The sequence below is a fragment of the Aptenodytes patagonicus genome, chromosome 26, assembly GCF_965638725.1.
Source record: "Aptenodytes patagonicus chromosome 26, bAptPat1.pri.cur, whole genome shotgun sequence".
Taxonomy (NCBI): domain Eukaryota; kingdom Metazoa; phylum Chordata; class Aves; order Sphenisciformes; family Spheniscidae; genus Aptenodytes; species Aptenodytes patagonicus.
Window position 1 is genome coordinate 724,943 of NC_134974.1, and position 23,270 is coordinate 748,212.

The following is a 23,270-nucleotide window of genomic DNA, read 5'->3' on the forward strand; positions in this document are numbered from 1 at the left end:
CGGCCGTGTCCCCCCGCCGGGTGCAGCTGAGCGCGGTTATAAATGGTGGCTGGGAGACCCCTGAGCCAGACCGCCGAGGAGGCCCCCAAGCCGGCCCAGGTAAGGCAGTGACGGACGTGGGGTCCCCTTGGCCCTGGGTGCGCAGGGACGGGTGGGCAGTGCTGCCTGCTGTGCCATGACATGCTGTGCCAGTCCATGACATGCTGTGCCACAGTATGCCATGGCGTGCCGTGCTGTGCTGTGCCAGGAGACTGTGCCTGCACTGCTCTGCTCTGGCTTCGTCCCCGCTGCGGGATGCCTCCTGCTTGGGCACCAGATCCCAGAGCATCCCAATGCCGGTGCAGGCGCCCAGGCGGGCTCTAGACACTGAGGCTGGGGTGCTGCCTGTGTGGTGCCCTGTGGGGTCCTGCCTGGGCAAACAGCGAGGAGTTAACCCATCCCTTGCTCTCAGCCTCTCCTCTCCTTCTCTTGCAGGGAGCTGAGCCCCAGGTCCCGTCCGCCTCCACCTGCCCCTGCCTCTGTCTGATATGTTTGATATTAGGTTGTTTTATTGGAAAACCAACTAAATATCAAACATATTCTTACAGCGCCAGGGAGGCCCAGCACTGACCCGGCGAGATGCTGCCTGCACCCTCCCGTGGGCAGGGGGGAGTGCGGGGGGTCCCTCCATGCCCCTTTCCATACACCCCCAGTCCGCCCTCTTGCTGCTGCAATAAAACCCTGTCTGCCTGTACCGCGCGCCCGTCTCCATGGGGCCGGGGAGAGGGAGCTGGGAGCTGCCATCCCCGGGGGCCGGCGGAGGTTTGCGATGGCGCCGGGGTCAGCGCTCACCACCTGTCTCCCTGCTCACGCTGGGATGATCCCAGGACAAAGGAGCGTGGCTCCGTGCCCACCGCTGGCTCTGCTGCCCCGGTGCATGGGGTTATTTATGGCTCTCAGGGCACGGAGGTGCAGCGGCTGCTTGGGGCCCTTCATGGGCACCGTCCCTCCTGGCACCCTGCCCGGGGAGCAGGGAGCTGCCACCGGGGTCAGTCTCTGTCTCCTGGGTCCCGACCCCCTCAGCCCCGACAGATCTGTCCCCAGACGGGAGCAGTGGGTCTCCCCTGTGGGACATCCCAACCTGGTTTGCAGGCTGGCGGGACCTTGTGGCCAGCGCAAGGAGGGTGCTAATCCCCCGGCTGCGTAGGAAGTGCTGCCGCTCCCCCTGAGAATTCCTCCCCGTGCCTGGGGAATTTGCTCCTTCGGTTGCCAACAGCATCTTCTGCCTTGCTGCCTTCTGCCTTGCTGCCAAGCACCAGTGCGGCTGGAGCTGGGCTCAGGGCTCAGCGGGCTCCTGGGGGGCTCTTCCCTGGATGTCGGGCTCGGCTCCCCCTGCTGCTCCCTGCTGAGCCAAACAATTCGGGCCAGGGGCTGCTGCTAAGCCCCTACTCTTAAAATAGCGCCTGGCTGAGCTCGCCCTTTACCACGCCGCCCCCGGGCACAAGTAAATGTCAGCCTGGGGGCAACCAAAACATCCTGAGCCCCTGGTGGGATGCTAACCGGGGGGGCTTCGCTGCTGGTGCTGCACGAACCCAGCTCAATGCCTGCCGAGGGAGTGCCGGGTGGGAGCACGGTGTCCTTGTGACACCGGCCAGGGTGTCCCATTGCATGGGTGGGTGGCTGGGACAATGCGGGACCCCCCGCTCGCAGACCTGCCACTGCTTTTTATAACCGCCCCAGCTGTCCTCAGGAGCCCAAATAAGGCTGCGGCTGCCTGGACCCCCGCTAGGGCAGACAATGGGTCCCGAGCACAGACTTTTTGGGAAGGTGGGGAGGCGGCTTGGCCCAAGAAAGGCAAAGCCCCCGCACTGACGGCCAGAGCGGAGTTGATAAACCAGGCAGTGGGGCGGCAGGCAGCACTGCCGCCCTCCCTGCCCGCCCTGCCTGCCCCTTCCCCATCCTGCCGCCTGCCGCCCCGCTGCTGGCGCCTGTGTCCCACCAAGGATGGAGGCCATCAAGAAGAAGATGCAGATGCTGAAGCTGGACAAGGAGAATGCCCTGGACCGGGCAGAGCAGGCGGAGGCCGAGCAGAAGCAGGCGGAGGAGCGGAGCAAGCAGGTAGGGCGGGCAGCAGAAGCCTCCAGCCCAGGGATTTTTGGGGGATGGCTTCTCCCCGTGCTGGACCATGATGAGCTCAGACCCAACACTGGCAAGGGGAACAGGGGTGTGAGAGCTGCCACCGTCCCACAGCTCAGGGACCGCGTCATGATGCCGTGGGGCATCCTGAGGGCTGCCCAGGGCTCAGCCCCTGCCAGCTGGTGTCATGTGGGACAGGGACAGACGCTGTGGGGCAGAGCTGGCCCAGGGATGGGGCAGGAGGGATTCTGTGGGGCAGAGCTGAGCCTGGGATGGGGTAGGCAGGGTTCTCCCACCCTGCGGGGGTCCGGAGAGGCGTTCACCTGCAGTGACTGCTGCTGCCCTTCCAGCTGGAGGACGAGCTTGCTGCCATGCAGAAGAAGCTGAAGGGGACAGAGGACGAGCTGGACAAATACTCCGAGGCCCTGAAAGATGCCCAGGAGAAGCTGGAGCTGGCGGAGAAGAAGGCGGCAGACGTATGTATGGGGTGCAGGGTGTGAGCTGGGTTGGCTACCCTCCCTTTGTTGCCCTCCCAGTGGAACTGCAGCCCTCCCCTGCAGCCTTGGGGACAGAGGAAGGTCCCTGTCAGGCTCAGTGCACTCCTGGCAAAGCTGTGCGGGTGTCTGGGAGCAGAGAGTGACCCCAGGAAGGACACATCCTGGCAGGGGGCCACCCACGGCCACGCAGGGGACAGAGGGCTGCTGACAGGGGCTGGTCCCAGCTTCTTCCTGGGCAAGGATGTCCCAGGCAGCCTGGGAGCAGGGATGGAGCTCCCTGGGCAGCCAGGATTCTCGAAGCAGGGCATGGGGACCCCGAGTTGGGGGCAGAGCCACAGTGGCTGGTGGCAGCGAGCAGCCCTTCGAGCACAGGACATTGGGTGGGTGCGTGTCCCCTGGAAGCTCTGAGTCACGGTTGCTGTTGGAGGAGCTGAGCTCCAGAGGAGGAGGGAGCCCTCATCTCCCTGGGCAGGCGGAGGCCGCGTGGGCAGCGTGACAACGGCACAGCCCGGCTATTGTTGGCCGCCGTTTCCAGGAAAACAATGGCGCGAGCGGTGCAGGGTTTCACCGTCCGGCCACTCTCCCGGGCATCATGTGGCACAGCGTCTGGCCCCACTCATCACCTGCCGGGACCTGGCAGCCGGAGGGGCTGTCGCCCCGTGGGGCTGCGATGTCTCAGGGGTCGAGGTTGGGGAGATGCAGATCTTCCCTCCTGTGGGAGCCAGGAGAAAGCCCCCGGCTCCTCTCCCTCAACGGGCCCAGTTCTGATTCCAGCCTGGAGGCAGGAGCCTTCCCCTCCCGCTACGCCACTGATGCCGGGCCATTGGGAAGCACCCCAAGCCCTGGCACGGCACCTGGGCTGGCTCTTGCTGGCACATCCTGGCTCCAAGCTGGGGGCCAGGGCACAATTGGGAACTCCCGAGCCCTCCCTGAGCTCTGGGCGGTTTGTCAACCCCGCGGCTTTGCTCATGGCTTCCTGTCCTGGTGCCGGCCGAGCGTGCCGGCAGCACCAGCCCTGCGCTGGAGCTTGGCACGTGCCGAGCGCGGTGTTGCAAAGCTCTGCAGAGCCCTTTCCCTCCCTTGCACCCTTCTTCCCTCCCTTCGCTCCCCGCTGGCATTTTCACACTCTGTCCCTGCCGTCACACTGCAGTGCTGAGGACCACATCCCCACTTGCTTCGCAACTTGTTAATCCCTTTCTGTGCATTTGGAGTCCCCTTTTCTGGCCACCACCCCCCAGGGTGGCTCTTGGGGCTCCCCTGGTTTCACCCTGGCTCAGGGAAGCAGAGGGGTGGGAGGAGGAATTTCATGCCCCGGAGCGTTGGATGCGCAGAGCTGCCTCCCAGCTGCCTCCTGGCTCCTTCCAGCCAGCGGGAGCAGGCAGGGTCAGCCCCTTTTGGTCGCCAGCTCATCTCTGGGGGACGTGCCAAGCCCTTCAGCCGGCCGAGCGCGTGCCAGCCCTCTACGCCCCAGCAAGTGCACCCCTGGGGCGTGTGCCTGCCTGGCTGCCGAGGTTTTTAGGAGGCAGCGCAGAGGCAGCAGCCCGGTGCCCCTTTCCCTCTTATTCCTGAAGCGCTGCCAAACAGGCTTTGTGGCGAGCGAGGGCAGTGACAGGTCTCGGTTATGTTTGTATCGAGCTCTCAGGGGGCTCTGTGACCCTCACGGCACAGAGGAACGCTGCTCTCAGCAGCGTTTTCTGCCCTAACTGAGACTGGAGAGTTTTAGCAATGGCTAAAGCTGTCACAACAGCGGGTTTTGGTGCGTGGCGGTGGAGCGGGACCCTGACAGCAGCGCTCTGCACCACAGCTCGGCGGAGCTGCTGGGTGCCAGAGCCCCATCCCCGGGAAGGAACGAGGGGAACGTGATCTGCCGCAGGGCTGGGGGGTCTCAGGCCTGGCGGGGTCCGGTGGCTCTCCAGGGCAGGAGCGGGTGAGGGGAGGCAGTGCATGAGCTCAGCCCCCGGGAATGCAGCATCGCCACGGCCCAGCCGTGCCCGTATAAGGGCCTGCGGGGCTGAGGGACAGGGTGGCCCCGGGGCGGCCCCAGCCCTACGGCGCTCCCGGGACCGCACAGCCGCCTGGCCCCAGGACCCCGAGGGGTGGGGGCTGCGTGGGGCAGGGTGGGGGCCGAGGGGTGCGTGCACCCACATGGGGCAGGCCCTGGTGTCCCCACACCCGCATGGGCCAGGTCCCAGTGTACCCAGGCAGCCGCGGGGCAGCTCCCGGTGTCGCCTTACCCGCTTGGGGCAGGTCCCCGTGCCCCTAGGCTCATGTGGGCCAGGTCCCCGTGTCCCCAGGCCCACGTGGGGCTGGCCCTGGTGCCGTGTGGGGCAGGACCCGGTGCCCCCGCTCCCGCGTGGGCCGTCCCGGTGACCCCAGAACCCACCGCCGCGGAGCCGGGCGGCTGCTCCCCGTCTCCACGGCAACGCGGACGGGGGGGGGGGGGGGATCGGAAGTGACGTCACTTCCCGGGCGGTGGGGCCGGGGCGGCGGGTTCCGGTATTTCAGGGCGGGGCCGGCGCGGTGCGGAGCGGAGCGGCGGGCCGGGAGGATGGCGGGGGCCACCACCATCGAGGCGGTGAAGCGCAAGATCCAGGTGCTGCAGCAGCAGGCGGACGACGCCGAGGAGCGGGCTGACCGCCTGCAGCGGGAGGTGGAGGCCGAGCGCCGCAACCGCGAGCAGGTACCGCCGGTGCCGCGGGCCGGGTCGGGCCGCGCCGCGGTGTGGGTCGGCCTCGCTGCCGGCCCCCGGGGAGGGGGTACCCTGCAGCCGGTCGTGCCGGCCTCGGGGGGGCCTTTAGTGGGGGTAGAGCCGGGGTGGGAGGCGCTTCTGCGGGTGTGGCGGTGCCGAGGGTCGCTCCGAGCCGGGTCCGGGCAGCGCTGCGCTGCGGACCCGGGGCTGCGGGAGCATCTGCGGGATCCCGGCCCGGGTCTCCGCGTTCCTGCGCGACCTCAGCTCGCAGCTGGTGTCTGCTGGGGCCGGGGGGTCCCTCCCCTCTGAGCCAGCGGCGGGGCGAGCGTCCCCGCCGTGTGTCCCGTGGTGGCGGCGGCTCTCGCTGGGGTCCACTGGACCCCAACCGTGATGTCTCGGCCGGCGCTGAGGAGCGACTGGAGCTGGAGAGCGCCGGTGGAACTTTCTTTCATTGTCACCGGTCTCCCGAGTCAGCCCGGAGCTGAAAGCGGCTGGTGTGGGGACCCGAGGCTGGGTTGGGGAGGTGCTGGGGAGGATGCCCGGTCCCCGGCCGGGTTCCCTGGCTGCCTGCTCGCTCCAAGCTGCTGGAGAGGAAGGGGAGGAACCCGGCCATCTTGTCTGGCCCAGTGTTGCAAGCACAAAGGTGTGAGTAGCCTTGGCATGTGCTGATAAAATGGAAGTGATCTCACTCATGATGCTGCCAGTGCAGGAGCCAAGCGGAAGACTCCCAAGCTCTGCATCCTGCCTGAATCCCAGCGAGCGGGGATCTCCACTGCCTGGGGCAGGCTGCCCCCGGGACTGGCAGCCTTGTGAGAGCGTGTTGGGGGCTGGCAGGGACTGGGCTGGGATTGCTTGCAGGGGAGGAAGGAGCAGCTGTGGCAGCATCTGAACTGGTGAGCGCTTGCAGCTCCGTCAGGCCAGGCTGGTGTCATCGTGGGGATGCTGGATGGGGTGACACAGGGCAGGTCCTCACGGATGCCTGTCTCGGATCTGAGTGTGACTCTCTGTAAATCTGTACAGTGGCTTTGCTGCTGATTCTGTTCAAAATGTGAAGCTGAGGCTTTTCCACCCCAAGTGCCCAAGTCTGATGTCTGTGACAAGCGGCATGGTGTTGCTGCTGTGTGACTGATTGGGCTTTGCTACTGAGGTTGATGGCAGAAGCTTTTGCCACGCAGTGGGACGAGGCCACTCCCAGACCTCAGCTGGGCTCTTTCTTTGCAGCCACGTAAGGAATTCTCTTGCAGTAGTGGTGTTGTCATGGCAACATGCGTGTTTCTCCCAGCTTGCTGGAGCCTTGCTACAGGGGAGAGAACCAGTGTTCCCGGTGTAGTGGCGTCTTGTACTTACCCTGTTGCTTGGCCCTTGGGTCCTGAGGAACGTCCCTGTTAGATCTCTGTGGCCTGGGGAAGCGATGGTGAGCCTCGAAGGCTGAGGCAAGCTCTGCCCTTGGCTTGCAGGGCTCCTGGTGGCTCCCTGAACTCGGGGCTGCCTTCCTGAAAGAAGCATGGAGTAACGGGAATGCGCTGCTTGGCAGTGGGGCTGCCTGGAAGTGTCACCCCTGTGCTCCCGGGAAGCCTGACAGCTTCAGCTGTATCCGGTGAGGAGAAGCAGAAAGGGAGGTGTAAGGACCCTTCTGCAGAGGGAGAGAGGCAGTTCCTTAAAAGCAAGGGTGGTTTTTTTGGGTGGGTTAAGTGCTGCTGGCAGGAAGTCAGGGCTAAATGATGTGGTTCAGGGGGTCAGGAAATGGAGGCCTGCAGTGCTGGTGTGTCTCTATCCCCTGGGAGAAGGAGGAGGCTCTCCACCTTTGCAGCTCATCGCCTCTTTAATAGGCAAAAGATGTGTGTCAAGCAGACTCCTTCCCAGTTCTGTTTAATGTATCATTTTGTTCCTCTTTGAGCAGACCACTTCCTTCTCCAGAGGAACGTGCTGGCGGGGCTGGCGCTGGGGCAGCCTGCTGCAGCGCTGCCTTGTTTGAGCATCAAAGTGTTGCGGGTTTCCCTGGTGAAGGGCAGGGCGTGCCGGCATGGGAGCTCCGCTTCAATTTGTGTTCTCACAACCTGGTCTTGAAACATGCTGCGGGGGGGATGGGGGGTGGGTGCCAAGTGCCTTGCTGCCGACCAGGGGGAAGACCTCGGACAGCCTCTCCTGGGAACTGAACATGATTTGTGTCAGGCCCTGCTCTAACACTGGCTTCTTTCATCGCTCTGCTCCTCCCTCCTTGGGCATGGTTAGAAGCAGCATGTCCTTGCAGGCTGCTTTGTTACGAGTAGCTGGGATATTTCATGTATGCCTGGCATGTGCCTGCGCACACGTCTCTGTAGGAGATCACAGTGCTGCCCTGAAGTGGCTGCTGCCTTGTCCATCTTTGTACCAGTGCAGTAATCCTGCTGGAGAGCAGGATTCTGGGTTCCCCTGGGGTGGCTCAGTTGGGGTGTTAGTGTCCCCAAAGCGTCTAGGCTTCCCCCCAGGCTCTGGTCGGGGTTGATGCAGACTGGGCTGTAAGCAGATGCCTTGTGGTCGATAGCAGTGCTGCTGTAACAGGCCTGGCTGGGGGTGGTGTGATGGCTTCTGGTCTCTGCTGATTCATTAAAGCCTTGGTCACTTTTGTGGTCATGCTTCTGGCAAATGCGTGGTGCCTGCGGGCTCTTGCCGATTTCACCGGCTCCTGGCATGTATGACTGAACTGAGGTGGCTGTCTGCGTGTGGCTGTTGCTGGGGAACAGCCTCCTTAACCTGTCTCAAGACTGGATTGAGGCTTTTGCTCTTCCTCTGGGTTATTAGTGAATTGCTGGGAGGAAGGAAGCCTAGAGCACAGCTGGCTCTCCAGGGCTTGAGCTGCTGGGGTTGTGGGCGCTACAGCGATCGGCTGAGCCCTGCTGCTGCCCCAGGTCGGGGCAGTGCTGTAGAAAGCCTGGCCTGCCAGTGCCCTGACACAGCTTGTCAGACCTCTGAACCTGAAGCTGTTAATCTTTCTTGCGTTGCTGATGAGAGAGCTTGTTTCAAGCAATGCTTATGTCCAGATCACATGAGTAAACTGACTTTGTGCTAAACGGTAGCTGTCACAGAGCTCTGGTGTGGTGGATAAATAGGACTGTGATTGATGGCCTGGCAGGATTACAGCAGCTGCAGAGAAGACCCATTAGCGTAAGTCATCTACTTAGTGTTTATGGCTTAAACTGTCATGTCAGCTCAAGCTGACAGGCGAGAAACCTGCAGGATGACTGCTGCATGGACAAAGCGTGTGTGTGTGAAATGTTGCGAAGCTTAATATGTGTGTAAGTGTATGGGAGTGCAGCCTCTGTAAGAAAGTGGATAAAGCACCCTGGCTTTGTTTTGGCTTCCCATGTGCTGCCGCTGACCTGAAGGCAGACCTCAGCTGCCCTGCGCTGACTGCTAAACCTGCCACAGACTGAGTCACCCTCATCTGTTCCCTCTAGGCTGAGGCAGAAGTGGCATCTCTGAATCGCCGTATCCAGCTGGTAGAGGAGGAGTTAGACCGAGCCCAGGAGCGCCTTGCCACAGCTCTGCAGAAGCTGGAAGAGGCAGAGAAGGCTGCAGATGAAAGTGAAAGGTGAGCAAGGGCTGCTGATCTCACTCCGTCAAACATCTCAGACGTGTTCCTGACTGAGGTCCCGGTGCCATGAGCCTCTTGGGCTCCCTGGAGGGTGGGAAGTAGATACAGATATCAAGGCTGGATGTGGGAGTCGGTACCCGCTTATGCGGAGCAACTGAAACAGTGCTGTTGGCCTTGAGTGAGTATCTTGGAACCTGAGGCTAGGGAGTGAGTAAGTGCTGTGTGCTACCATGCATCCCCGCCTCCAAGGGAGGAGAAATAAGTGGGTTCTGGGACACTGTTGACTTGTAAAGGTGGCTGCTGGTGGGGAAGCCTCTCTTCCTGCTGCCTCTGCCAGCATCCTCCCTTCTGGCAGATGTCCCCTGACCTGGTGGTGTGATTCAGAGGGCAGTGGTCCACTTCCAGTTGGCTGATGTGCTTTATCGGTGCACACACTGTAGTGAACAGCCTGACCCAGCTGATGTCCTGCCATAAAGATGGACTTGGCTCTTCCTGCATTCCGGCCTGGAAAGTGCTTGGCTCAGCTGTGTGGAGTCCCTAAGACAGCCTGGCTTGTTCTTCTCGGCAGCACCACATTTCCCTTGGTCCAGGAGCCCAATGAGCTGCTGGAGTAATGCTCCAAGTAACAGTTAATTCTGAACAGTTGAGGTTGCTGTATTGGCATCAGGCCAGCCTGTGCTATCCTTTGCACTTGGAGGTGTTGTGGCTCATAAGGAAGCAATGTGGTCCTGGGGGAGCACTGTTAATGCTCTGAAACTCATTACACCATTGGCTTGTACAGGATTGTTTTATACATCTCCCCTGCCTGTGCTTTCTTTTGGGCAGAGGCATGAAAGTCATTGAAAACAGAGCTCTGAAGGATGAGGAGAAGATGGAACTGCAGGAGATCCAACTCAAGGAAGCCAAGCACATTGCAGAGGAAGCAGACAGGAAGTATGAGGAGGTGAGACCCTTGGATGCTCTAGTACAGCTGACCCTGGCCAGGAGAGGCGGCTCCTCTTCCTACTGACAGGGCTTTCCTCAGCAAACCTGGGGGGAGAGCCTGGCTCTCAGCAGAGCTACATCAGTGTTCCCCTTAGCCAAGACTCTGGCAGCTCCAGTGACTCCTGCAGGTATTCCCTTTACTGCCTTGCACAGCCTAAAGGTACAAAAGCATCTTCCTTCTTCTTAACTCCGATTCTCCCTTCCAGGTTGCTCGGAAACTGGTGATCATAGAAGGAGATCTGGAGCGTACTGAAGAGAGAGCTGAGCTTGCAGAGTCGTGAGTAACCTGCTCGCATGTAACTGGCACGTCTACCTTTGCATGGAAACTAACACAGCACTTCTAACCTTGTTACACAAGGCCTGAAGCACAGGGTGGGTTTAGATCCTCAGAGTTGGAGCACTCTCCTGCTTGGAACAGGATTAGGTCCACTGAGGATGTGGAGTTTGCAATGTGATTTGCCTTGTAGTGGAGATGTTCTGCCCCTTTGCATGGAGGGACTCCCTAGTTAGCGAGGCCAGAGAATTCACCAGCACTGCTTTGTATGTATGGTCACGAGATCCTTACATGTTGTTATGGGGCACGTGAGCGCACAGCACTTGTCCTAAAATGGCAGAGGCCTCCCGGGCCAGGAGCTGAAGTGGCATGCGAGATCTCCAAGGGCAGAACTGTAGCTGAGGTTGGTCTCTGGCCTCTTAAAATATTTGCAGTAACTACTGCAGACTTCTGCACTGCTGAGCAGCAAGCTGGACTTTCTCTGCTTGGAGCAGACACGCAAATTGTTGTTTTTGGGCTCCTTTCACGTGTCCGGATGCTTTAGCTGATCCTTGAGGGGCTGGTTAGGGCCTTCCTGTACTCTGGGCCTTGTCTAACAAAGTTAGTGTGTACGCAGCAGTAGCACTGTGCTTCCTGCCCAGACATGCATGTCATGACTGTGACTTTTGTGTTTTTCCCCTACCCCCTTTTTTGCTCTGTGGTATTGTGTTATTGGTGCTCCTTTTGACCCTTGCCCCCACCTGGCTTGTGCCATCGTGTGACCGTCACTAACAGTCGTTGCCGGGAGCTGCAGGAGCAGATCAGAGTGATGGACCAGAACTTGAAGTGTCTGTCTGTTGCCGAAGAAAAGGTACTAACCTTTCCCTTCTCGAACCATTAAACCAGAACTCTTGTGGTCTTCTTGCTATGCTCCTTCCCTCAGCTTAACTGCATCTTTCTCTCTCCTGGAATGTTCTGTCCTCTCTGCCCATAAATATTCCTGTCTGGTGGTGGCTGTCTGTCCGTCCATCAGAACAGCTTCCCTCCTTACAGCAAACTAAACATGCAGTTTCTACTTGAAGACTCCAGGTCCAGCAGAAATCTGTGTCCACATCTCAGCTGCTCAGCTCAGTGCCCTGCGCATGTGCTGGCAGAATACTTAAAACATGAACTTGGAGGCGGGAAGGGAACTTGCTTTCCGCACAAGTGCCTCAAAGCAGGGTCCCATGCAGTCTGATCGCAGACCATCTCCTAAAGAACTTCCTGATCTTCCCTGCACATGGATTCACTTCTTGTCTCTCCTGTCTTTCCCTCCCACTTTTCCTTTTTCTTCCCCCCTTTCTTTATGAAACCCCACAGTAAATGTTCCGAGCTGGAAGAAGAGCTGAAGAATGTCACCAACAATCTCAAGTCTCTTGAGGCTCAGGCTGAGAAGGTAGGGCTGCTTGTCCAAGGGCCAGAAATGTTTCTGTTTTGCTAGGAGGGTGTGTGACAGCAGAGCACCCACTGGAATGGAAATGATGCAACTGCAGCCTTAAGCAAGCAAGGAGAGCTGTGCTTGCTCTCCTGGGAGAGCTAACGGATTTCAGTGCAGGGCTAATGTTGACTGTAGAAGCTAGGAGTGTGGGAAGCCTGGCTGCCCTTCCCTGCCTTGGGGCAGACTTGATCAGCCAAGATGTTTATGCTGCTGGGATGAGAATTTTTCTGCACCCAAGTTTGTGTTACGTGCATGATGTGGGACTTGCTGCCTGACCTAGTTCTGTTGGACTAGGGTAGGAATGTGAACAACTCCCAGTTGGAAGTTTCTGTGGGCATGTGCGCTGCAGTGAGGAGTTTGTCTCCCTCTGTAGCTGTGGGCTCTCTGGAGTGGGAGGTACCTGGGGCTGCTGATTGCTGACTCCTCTCCTTTTCCACAGTACTCTCAAAAAGAGGATAAATATGAAGAAGAGATCAAGATCCTGACTGATAAACTCAAAGAGGTGAGTGACCATGTTGGGATGGCCCAGCTGGGTGAGCTGACCTCAGCTTGACTGGGGAGAGACGTGGAGCGTGGGAGACTTCATGTCCTCAGGCTGATGCCTCTGTAGTCCTTTGCTGTATCCCAAAGCTGTTGTACTAACTGGCTTGCTCCTGTCTGGCAGGCGGAGACCCGTGCTGAATTTGCTGAACGGTCTGTAGCCAAGCTGGAGAAGACCATTGATGATTTGGAAGGTACATTCTGGGGACGGGAAGCCAAAGAATATGTGGTGAGGAATGGGGAGCTGAGGAAGGCTGTCTCCCAGATAGCTGGAGAGTGGAGACACTGCTCTGCTCCTCAATACTTGGAGCATGACCTAACCTCCAGGGTGAGGCTTGGTGCCTCTGGGCTCAAGAGTCATGCCCCCTGTATCTACTCTGAAAACAGTCCCCTGGCTGTGCTGCAGCAGGTCTCAAGCTCTTGATCCAAACACCTTGCTGTATCTGACCAATAGTGACAGATAGTGCGGCTGGTGTATCTTGGTTGTGATGTCCTCAGAAATGTAACTGCATTCCTATGCTCCAGCTTAAACCAATTTAAGGAATGACACAGGAAAAAAAATGCCTGAACTCAACAGGAATTGATTACAATAACATACTTGTGTGCAGAATCTCATGCACATGGCCATCTGCTGCAGACAGTGTTGCTGCAAGTCAACCACAATAGTCAGTGAGTCTTGAAACAGCCCCTTCCCAGTGTTGGTCCTGGTTCAAGATTAAATCCTCAGAAGCCCCATCCATGTGTTGTGGTGGTCAGCCTGTGCCAAGGATAGGTTCCTTTCCTCCTCCTGTTCCTGGTTTCACAGTACTTCAGGAGCACTCCTGAGGCCAGCCGTTGCAGAATCCTACCTTTCCCCAAGCCATGGGAGGAGAAGGTTGCAACTGCTTCCCTTAAATCTAGGGCTGTGGCTGGATTCTTCTGTGGATAGCTGTGGCTGGAGTGGTGGTGCTGGTAAACCAAAACTCTTACAGGCCTCCTGCCTCAACCACAGCATGTGCCTTTGTGGTCTTTTAGTGCCAGGTCTTGGAGATTCAAAGCCACATCCTACTGTCTGGAGTCACTCAGGAGGCTTAGGCTTTTATCTAGAAATAGCAATGGTGTCAGCTGAGCTGTTCCAGAACCACAGCCAAGAAGCAATCTGAGCCACCTCATGATCCAGGGCAAGCTTTTATTTGGAACTGCAAAAACTCCTCCAAATCCCTGCATGCTCCTCTTGAAACATGTTGATTGAGAGTTGGCTCTGGTCTCCAGCCTTGCTGCTGAAGTGACCTAGTTTATGACAACTGACAAAGTTCTCTGGGCTCTGTGAAGCCGTTAACAACATTACCAGCTGTACTGTAGCCTAGGCAGCCAGAGCTGGGAGAAGTCTGTGCCAGCTCTGCAGAGCGCTCAAGGAGTGCATTAGCAGAGTTTCAGTTTCATGACTGCCTCCTCCCTGGAAGGTGGGTGATCTGCCCGTCTGCTCCATTATCTGATGGAGAACACAGGTGTGGCCTGTCTGTTCAGCTCACCCTGCCTAGCTGCGTACTACAGAATGGGAATTCCCTCTGATGCCCAGGACTATTACGTGACTGACTTCTCCCAAGCCGGTTTTTGTATTGAGACTGAAGGTGACAACAAAGCACCTCAATTGATCTGTGCCTTCCTTAGGTGTAGCAAGCTTCTCCCTAAGTGGATGGAGTTGCCCTTCCCTGCTACTCCTCCTGTCAGTGGTTCTTGCTGACCTAGCTGGGCAGCTTGTTCTCACAAGCTGATGTGGTTTGAATTCTTGGCTCTACTCCCCTCGGAGCTGGATTGTAATCCTGGAAGGCACTTGCTGGTCAGACTGTCCTCACGCTGTTGGAACCCTCCCATTCATTGTTGGGAACTAATATGGAGTCGTTATGGCTCCACATCTAACTTCACTTTCTTCTGTTCATGAATCCCATACTGCTTTTCCTGCCCCAGGGTGTTGGAAGAACTCCTCTGCCTTCCCTTATTGTTTCCCTTTTGTTCTCCTCCTAAACCTCTTCTAGATGAGCTCTATGCCCAGAAACTGAAGTACAAAGCAATTAGTGAGGAACTGGACCACGCCCTGAATGACATGACTTCCATGTAAATATGAGCTGGCTGGTGTTCGCCTCTTGCTTCAGCAGGCTAGACCGCCAGAGCTTGCTTGGTTTGCTGTGATTTTCATAGTTGGAGAATCAATGGCACTGTATCTAGGTTACTTCTACAGATCTCTGCCTCGAGGATTGTGGAGGCTTCCCTGCAGCATGCTGTACTCTAACTCTAGGTCCTTGTGATCTGCATGTGTAACACAAAGTGCTATGCTGGCCTTTCTGACTTGAACTCTGAGTGCAATTCCCAGTCCCACTGGGAAAGGCTTTCTAAGGTAATGTGGCTTAGTTGCCTGCTGGAGCCACTGGGCCATGGTCTCGGGATTCCTCCTGGAAGAGGCTGTGGATAGTGCTTGAGTGGATTCCTTAGGAATTGCTGTAACAGGCTTGAGATGGGCTGGATCATGAACCGATCTGTGGAAGTAGCTGAACTTGTATGTTTCTGCAACTTTGCTGTTCAGATTTGTGGTGGGTTCTGCTAACAGCTGCTCCGCACAGTCCTTACCACTAACCAAGGAGAGGCCAGGTACTTGCACTGCAGAGGAAGAGCCTTAATGCTAGTGTCCAAAAGCTCCCTAAGCAAAGTTTGCTGTGCACAAACACTTAAGCTTCTCTTAAAATTAGTGTCTCCTTCTGTCTCACACAGATAAGTCTTGCGATTCCAAACTCCACTTTGGATTTGCCTCTCTGCTTGGTGGCTTGTTCTGCATCTGCACCCTGCATTCATGCTCTCATCATCTCGCTCTGAATTCCAGTACCTCTTTCCAGTTACTGTGCACAGGGCATCCCTGGGAATGAGTGCTGTAAAGATGCTGAAGCTTGACAGCAGCAGCAGCAGCCCCCCAGTTATGCTGCACTTGCTCCTAAACAAAGCTCCCTCTGTTTGACCCGATGTGCCAGACACTGCTGTGCTCTGAGGGGCTGCCCTTTCAATGTCTGGGTGTAGCTGGGAGTATGTTGTTCTCATCTGCATATCTTGTGTAGAGCCATAAAGCTCCTTTTGTATTTCTCTTGCCTCTTGCTTGATCATGATGTCACCTTTTTTTAAGGAAAACAATTCTTGTATAAATTGAATGGAACGGCTGGTGCTTTTCAGAAATGGGTTTCTAGTGACCACTTGCTGCTTTAGAGTAACTGTTTCAACGTCGCCTTCAAACTAGTGTAACCCTCATCACCCTTGGTGGAATACGCAGACTTCATTAATGTGCTGGATTTTTCCCTTTGGGTGTCTTACTGCCTCACAGATGTGAATTGCAGCTCTGCAAACGGTGCCTTGGTGTGCAGCATGCTCTGTAGGGTCAAGTGGGAGGCTGGGGTTTGTAGCAGGAAGTCCTGGAGCTGTGCCTGCTTCAGCCTGGCTGAGGACACTACTCACCTGCCTGCTCTGTAGTGTTCACTGGCATCAGTTGTCAAATGCTGGCTTGCAGTGGGAAGTCACTACACCTGATCATCACTAGATCACTGGCAGGGTGTGAAAGCTAATAAATATCAAGTGAGCCCTGGCTGGTTTCCAGCTGGACAGGACTGGTTGGGTGTGATCTGCTGCCTGTGCCTGTGGGGGGGGGGGGGAATGTATGGCCCCTTGCTTCAGGAATGAGAATGCACTGCAGCAGGGCTGTGGGCATCCCAGCCAGGGAATCTGTGTTTTGCAGAGTGCTCCCCTCCCTGTGCAGGGACTGAGGGTGACAGGATCCTCCTGGGAGTGTGGCGTGGAACTTTACACTGAGCACTGCAGCTGGTGACAGGCTGCAAACACTTGACATGCATCACCACTGGTCTGAGTCTGTTGCTAGTTGCTCTGGTATCATAAACACTGATCAGCCTCTTGTAACTGTATGTGCTGCCTCATGGTGGCTTGTCAAATACTTCTTCCTTTCTGGATTGGTTCATATGCCACAGTGCCCGAAGAGCCCTCCATGAACAGAGTTTTGATGAAATGGGACATCTCCCGTGGTTTCCTCAGGTTTGTGTCACTCCGTTCTCCACATGAATGGCACTAGCAGTAAGGATAGTCCAAACACACTGAACTGCCCCAGCCTGTTCTCACTGTCTTCTGTGTCAGGGCTATCCCCTCTGTGCCGGGTCTGGGTGGGGAAGGAGGGAGCATTCCCACAAGGAATTTCAAAGAGTAATAGCTTGGAAAGCTCTGGCAGATAGTGGTCTGACTCTCCTGGGGTGTATGGGGCAATAACTGTGTCCTGTAAGCACAAAGCAAGAACCCACAACTCCTCAGTAATCAAACCTGCAGCTGGAGTAGGGGGTCTAGATCCTGTGGGAGGGGCAGGGCTTCTGTCACAAGTGTCTGGGTGTGTGGAGGCTTCCAGCCCAGTGTTCAGTTGCCAGCTCTTACCAGGTGGGAGGTAGCACCCTGTCCTTGTGAAATGGCCTCTCTCCTCATGGGGAGATCCTGTCAGCTGTGAGTTTATTACTGACTCGCACTGTGTGGAGCTGGTGGCTCTGCTGTTGCACAGTGGTGTTGCAAGCGATGTTATCGAAGGCTGGGCTGTGGCAGGCCCCTTCCCTGCTCGTCCCAATGGAACTCCACACTGGGTGGTAGGTGGATGGATAGGTGGGTGATGCAACTTCTGCCCTGGGAGGTTTTGAGAGGCTTCTGGTCTGACTGGATTGCTAGGCTTGTGCAGGCTGGTTACCGTGAGCTGGGCTGTTGCCTTGGGAGTGCTGCAAATGCAGATTAGCTGACCAGGAGGCACAGGTCCTGGAGCTCCCCAGGTTGCAAGGATGGCTGGTAAGGCTGCCCTGCGGGCTGGGCAGAGAAGGGAGCAGGCCAAACACCGGAGCTAGTCCCAGCAGACCTGGGCAAGCATTTGATGTTGAGGAGCTGTTCCTGAGGTCTAGGAAGGGTCATGCTAATTACTTCAGTCAGTCTGCTCCCTCATGTGGGTGGATCATCAGGTCCCTGTCCACAAGCAGTAATGCTTGCTTGAAGGCTGTGAGCTGTTGCACCAGCCTACAGTCACCGGTACTTCTGATCGCAGTTCACTCCCATCCTCTGCCACTCTGGAGACCCAGGACCAGCCCTGATCACCTGGGTCTGGAGACTGGCATCAGGGTGCCCAGCCTACCTGCTCAGAGCCAGCACGGAGGCCAGAGAGTGAGTCCCTAGCAGCAGTAGTAGCTGATGTGCAAGGTAGGCTCCGGTGTAGGCCAGGATGGGGTGTACGTGTCCCCCATACCACAACTTCCTTTAACTTCTAGTTAGATTGTGGTGGGACAGAAATTGTTGGCTTCTCTGACTGTTGCTTGGTCTCTCGGTGGCTTTAAAAAAGGGACAATCAATCAGCATCACTACCCTCTATCCTGCAGAGCGAGGTGCAGCTAGAGCAGGTGCTGAGCGCTGAGAGGAGCTGAGGGTAGCTGGGTGAAGGTGAGCTTCCCCCCTTGTGTGCGGCTGTCATGCTGGAGTGACTGGGCTGAGACTCTGGAAAGGGGGACATGCTTTGGCTGCTCCATGTGAACAGCTCGACTCGGTGTCCTGAATCTTACCTGGCCAGGTCTTGTTCAAGAGCAAAATATTCCTAGGTTGAAAGCAATGAGGAGTGGCATAGATCCCCTTCAGACAGTGCCCTAGATTCCTAGGGACCTTGTAGTACAAGGATTTGAGAAGAAGCCTGAGGCCAGCAAGAATTGCTGTGCTTTATGCTCGCTCATCAGGCAGAGGCAGCACGCTGTATGTATTGCTACAGTTTGTGATTATTAATTCTGCCAGGCTGAAAGCTGTTGTATAAGGATTTTTTCACTGCCTGGAATTTCCCCCAAATGCAGGAACTGGAGTTCTCAGGCTGGGAGGACTGTGCCAGTGTAGATGGGCAGAGATAGATGCTGAATTGGTTCTCTGTGGTGGCTGGTTGTGGCTGACAGGCTGCATGGCAGGACAGTGGCCATCCAGCCCAAGAGGTGACCTGTCCTGGGAGAGGATCAGACTGGTTCTCCCTGTCCCTGGAGCTGCTGATGAGTACATGTGCTTGGTACCAGCCTTGGGGACAAGCATGGCTGCTAGAGCTCTGCGAGGTTGTAAGGACAGGGACTGGGTGGGAGGTGAAGGCTGTCAGATGCAGCGGCAGTTTGTGCCCTGCTCATTTAGTTATTCTGGGGCAGACATAAAATAGGAGCCTGTGCTCCAGAACTTCCTCTGTCCTGTACCCGAAGCAGATACTGCCTTCAGTCCTTGTCTACACGTGGTGGGTTGTTAGTGTGGCACAAAGGCATGTCCTTGGAGGAGTGTCCTCCAGGTCAGATATGAGATGCTGTCATTCTCGGTTCTTCTGGTGTCCCTGTCCTGCTGTTAAAACCCCATCAATCCCACTGCTGTGTGGTGTGACTCACTCTGGAAGGTGCTTCTGGTTCAGCTGTGGTAGGACTACTTATTTCTGCAAAGTGCTCCACAGGCTTAAAGCACATCCCAAGTCTCTCTCCTTACCTGGGTACAGCCCAGCCTGCAGGCTCCTCTTCTGGTGCTCTCCTCTTCCTTTCTTTGCCTTCGCAAGCCCTTGACAGCACTTCCATTTCTGCCCGCACTTGGTTTCTTCTGTGATCTTCCTGAGCTGAAACGCAAGTTAGAGTAAGGCAAACCTTTGTTCTCCTGGGCTTCATCTGTGTAATAGCCTAGAGTTGATCCTCAGAGGCACGCGTTACGGAGACAGCTTATTTGATGTGCTCATCTTGGTACTCCACTAACCTTCCCTTTCTCTCTTTTTCTCTCTTCCTCTTGTTTCCCCTAATCCTGTTGCTGCTGCAGAGCGCCTGTACAGCCAGCTTGAGAAAAATCGCCTGCTCTCTAACGAGCTGAAGTTAACGCTGCATGATCTGTGTGACTGAGAAGGGGGCCCACTAATGCCATTAAACAAGCTTATTGCGACCACCAGTGCTGTGGACCACAGTGAAATCTGATCATTCTTAAGACTGGCAGACTTGCAAATTTTATGCAATTGCTGCTATTTAATGGGGCACTTGAATTTATCCTCTAATTTATTTAAGAGGTTTTTTTTTTTTATAAAGGTAACCTCTATTCGTGGTGAAGTAACCCTCAGACTTGGCTGTTTTTTGAGCAGTCTTGTCACTTGTCCAGGGGGTCCTGTCTGGTTCCTCCATGGAACCAGAATGGCTGCACCCACCAAGAGAGGGGTGGGGTGAAGTTAGGCTTATGTCTGCTAAAAGATGCCTGTCAAGTGCTATGACTTAATTTACTGTTAGCTGAATGACTGTAGGATTTCCTGCTGCATGGAATGATGGCTTCTAACAATAAATGACTGACCTCGTGGTCTGTAAGACACTGCATACCTGTAGTACTTTCCTATATAGTTGAGACCTAACCAAGAAGGTTTGGGGGAAGCGGTTATTCTCGGGGCCTGACCCCAGTGCAGCTGCAGAGCCCCGGAATGGGTTGGGAAAGCTCATGGACATCTTGAAAGCAAGTCCCAAAATCCACAGCATGAAGCTGTGTCTTGAGTGCCTGCAGGGAATCTTTAAATGCTGCAGTTGCTAGTGCTCTAGGAAGGCTGCTTCTCGCTCTGTGCACAGTTTCTGACCCTGGGGAGGTTGGGGAGCAGCTTTGAGAAACTGCCTGTACCTAAAGGACATCTTTCTACAGCCTGTCTGTCCAGTGTCCCAGCGTGTGGATCTCTTCAGTGATAAGGGTGGGCTCACCTTTGGAGTAAAGCCTACCTAGAGCGCTAGTTGCTGATCTGAGCTCTCCTCCTGGCTTAAGGAACATGTGAGAATCGACTGTGCAGCTGCCTGTAGTCACGGGCAGAGATGCAGCACCTTCGCTCCTACTTGCTCCCTGCCTATCCTTCACTGAAAACAGCCTCTTCCCTGCTGTCCTTGAGGCATGGTTGTCTTGCTCCCTGCTGCTAGGCAGTTATGGTCTTGGTGACCAGCTTGGCATCTCTGTCCTGTGCTGGGGGGAAGGGGGGCACAACCAGCTGTAATTCCAGGGGGTGATTATTTCTAAGTGTGTTTTACCTCTGCGTTGCTCTTGGGTGCCTTGCTGGGCCATGGGGGTCTGCTGTCTGAAGTGTTGAAGCCCTGGGGAAAGCTAGCTACAGTAGGAGGCACCTGCATGCAAAACACTGCCTAGAGCACTGGCTAAAAGTACATCGTGACCATGCTGACTGGGAGCACTGGCAATGCAAGAGGCAAGGGCTACAGATGAGCCAGGTACCTTCAGAGCTTCTAGCTGCACCCAGCCAGGCACCCCCCGGTCTGAGGACTTGCTGCAGCAGTGTGCTGGGAAGGGGCTAGCGCAAGCTTTCTTTGGCGAAGGTTTCTTGGTTGTCTGAAGTTGACTTGTAACTCTTGACTCTTGCTTCCTGCCAGATAAACTGAAATCTACCAAAGAGGAGCATCTCTGCACGCAAAGAATGCTGGACCAGACCCTGCTAGACCTGAATGAGATGTAATGGATCCCTGCCACTGCCTCTGCCACATGATGCTCGGGGGGGCCAGCCCAGCTGCTGCTGACCTCTAACCCTTGGGGACCAGAGTTTACTTTCAGTTGCCAACTTGACCAAACACAAATCTTCTCCTTTGCCTCAGGGTTAAAGGCCATCAGGTTGGGCAGAGCTTCAAACAGCATTATTAAGGGAAATAAACAATGCAATAATGTTTGGGGAGCATGTTTGAGATGTATACATTTTGTAACTACCTTTTTTGTAGCAACCGTTGTAAACATTCCAAATAACTCGTGAGGCTGGTGAGCTACACTTCAAAGCTCTTGGCTTTAAAATTTGGTATTAACCTTCTGTTAATCGGCTCTGGGCTGCCCTGCTTTGGCAGGGGAGGAAGAAGGGTGTGATGGTTCCTGGCTGTGGGCCACTGAATCAAAGTAGCTGGGCTAGGGATGGAAGCCTGTTGGGAAAACTTCCTTTCCAGGAGCTGTTTGCCAAAAGAGCAGTTCAGTTTCTCAGCTTTAAGGTAACTCTGTGTTGTGGGGAAGCAACTTGGGCAAAAGGAGACTTTTTTTTTTTTAAAGCCAAGCCTGTTATCTGAACAATTGGACCTTCACATAGGTTGTTTCCCTTCCCCCCCCCACTGTTGGCCGCTTCCTTTCCTGGTAGGCTTAGAGAAGCCATGGCCCCTCTAACCATTGCCAGACAGGGGTTCAATTTGCGTTCACTAAGTGCTGATGCACCAAGCTTTATCGCTCATCGCTGGGTTACACTTAAGTACAACAGCCTTGTTTTCTTGGCGAAGTTTTTTTGCCTACCCTGAGGGAGGGAGTTGAGGCCTTCCTTCCTGGCCAGGAGTGCCCTTAGTGTCTTAAGGTACAAGCCATCTTGCTGTGCATTGCTGATGTGTAGTTGTTGTGAGGCGTGAGTGTGGAGATGTGTCAAGCTCGCAGTGTGTAGCTTGTGCTCGAGCATGCTGCTTGGTTGTAGCAGTTTTAGGGGCCAATCTGGAGAAAAGAACCCTATCAAGTGTTTTGATACTAAATTGAAAAATTGTCTTACTGTCTTTTGAAATAAAAACCAATCCCTCCACGTTGCTGTCTGGCTGCAGAGCTTTACTGTGCGTGAGCTGCTCCGTCTGGGGCTGCGGGGGATGAGGGTGGGTCTGAAGACCGGAGCCTGCGCCCGTCCCTCAGGGAGGAGACCGGGGGTGAGGTAAGGCCAAGCTCGCCTGCTTCTTCCCAGGTCCAGAGCGCAAAAGCAGACCTGTGGGGGCGAGTCCTCCCTCTTTTACCTCAGCCCTTCGGGGAGGGGGGGGAGCTGCTGCTTCCCGCGCGGCGGGTGCCCGGTGGCCCCGGTCGCCTCCGCGCCGCGGACCGGTAGGCGGCAGGGCGCATGCGCACGGCGGCGAGGTACGCACTACGCCTGGTCGGGGGGTGGCCGGGACCATCTGAACGCGCATGCGCAGGGCGGAGGTGCGCGGGAAGTGCGGTCTGCTGCCAGCGCTGTCGTGGCTGCAGTCTGACAGGAGGAGGCGGGCTTGGCTGTCTGCTCCCCTCTTCCTCCTGTTCTTGGCGGTGCCCGTCTTCGCCTTTAAGCTAAATGTGCCCAAAGTGTCGCTGCCCTTCAGCCGGGAGCTCTGGGTTCCCTTTGAGCTAGAGGCTGAGGGGGGGTGTTATTCCTGGTGAGCGGGCAGTGGTGTGGGGAAGCAGGGACCGTTGCTCCTGGTGAAAAAGGGAGTGGTGTTGAGGGGAGAAAAAAAGGCTATGGGGGGTGTTGAGGGGGTGGGAACCCTCTGGTAACAGGGCTAGAGAAAGAAGGGGCTAAGGGAGGATGTATGGAGGAGGGGTCAGTGGCTTGTTTTCCTGGGTTAGGGAAAGGTTTGGAGAGCACAAGGGGGGCTGTCCTGAAAAAAAACCAAAACCCTGAGCTCAGGATCTTCCTGTGAGCTGGTGGGCATGGCTGTGCTGTGTGCTTGCAAGACAGAAGGCTCTTACCTTGTTTAAAAAGCACTGTAGTCTCAGGGGGCTCTGCAATCTGACAGGGAGTAGGTGACCGAGGGGGTGTTGTCCCATCTGCTTGTGCTTAGCTGTGGGATGCCAGTTTGTGTAGTCAGAGCAGGGTTGGTTTGTTTTCTGGGCTGTTGTTGCTGGCTGGTGTCAACATCAAAACTTGGAGAAGAGGGACCGTCAACTGTTGGCCTATGCACCTTGGAACTTGGTATGTGAGCTGTTGTGAGCGAGCTCTACCCAGCACTGAGACAAATGCATTGAAGCAGGTTATTACAGGAATAAATACTAAAAAAGGGAGTGTTTTAATGCAGTTTTATAAACCTGCATTTATTTAAGCACTCTGTCACTTTTTTTTTTTAAAGCCCATTTAACGATACACCTGTGAGCGGAGGGGGGGAAAAATATCTTCCTGTCTTTTTTTCAGGCCTTCCTCATGTTACGATATAGTCACCGTTGAGCCCATTTATGAGAACGGTGCCATTTGCTCCCAAAAAGCTTTGGTGTCTTCACAAGCCAGAAAGCAGTGTTGTGACGGCTGAGGAACCTGGTAGGTAGAAAAGTAAAAATTCATAGAGCAGAGGATTGTACACATAGATGTACGTTTTTAGAAAGAAGAACAATTT

At 55.9% G+C, this 23,270-nt stretch overlaps 1 protein-coding gene across 16 annotated transcripts; it reads left to right on the forward strand.

The window, feature by feature from the left end:
• Positions 1 to 1,903: 1,903 nt before the first annotated feature.
• Positions 1,904 to 21,727, forward strand: TPM3 (tropomyosin 3). 16 transcript variants are annotated; one of them, XM_076360129.1, is made up of 12 exons: positions 1,904 to 2,097; positions 2,466 to 2,591; positions 8,739 to 8,872; positions 9,701 to 9,818; positions 10,066 to 10,136; positions 11,472 to 11,547; positions 12,029 to 12,091; positions 12,254 to 12,323; positions 14,145 to 14,223; positions 16,128 to 16,191; positions 19,837 to 19,959; positions 20,565 to 20,630. In XM_076360129.1, the coding sequence occupies exons 1-11, from the start codon at positions 1,984 to 1,986 to the stop codon at positions 19,912 to 19,914; spliced, it is 993 nt and encodes a 330-aa protein (XP_076216244.1). In that variant the 5' UTR covers positions 1,904 to 1,983; the 3' UTR covers positions 19,915 to 19,959; positions 20,565 to 20,630. The 16 variants fall into 16 exon arrangements, with proteins under 16 accessions (XP_076216244.1, XP_076216233.1, XP_076216234.1 ...); XM_076360118.1 differs by lacking the exons at positions 11,472 to 11,547; positions 16,128 to 16,191; positions 19,837 to 19,959; positions 20,565 to 20,630 and adding exons at positions 10,908 to 10,983; positions 14,875 to 14,944 and having other exon boundaries at positions 1,905 to 2,097; XM_076360116.1 differs by lacking the exons at positions 16,128 to 16,191; positions 19,837 to 19,959 and having other exon boundaries at positions 1,906 to 2,097; positions 20,565 to 20,632.
• Positions 21,728 to 23,270: the final 1,543 nt, after the last annotated feature.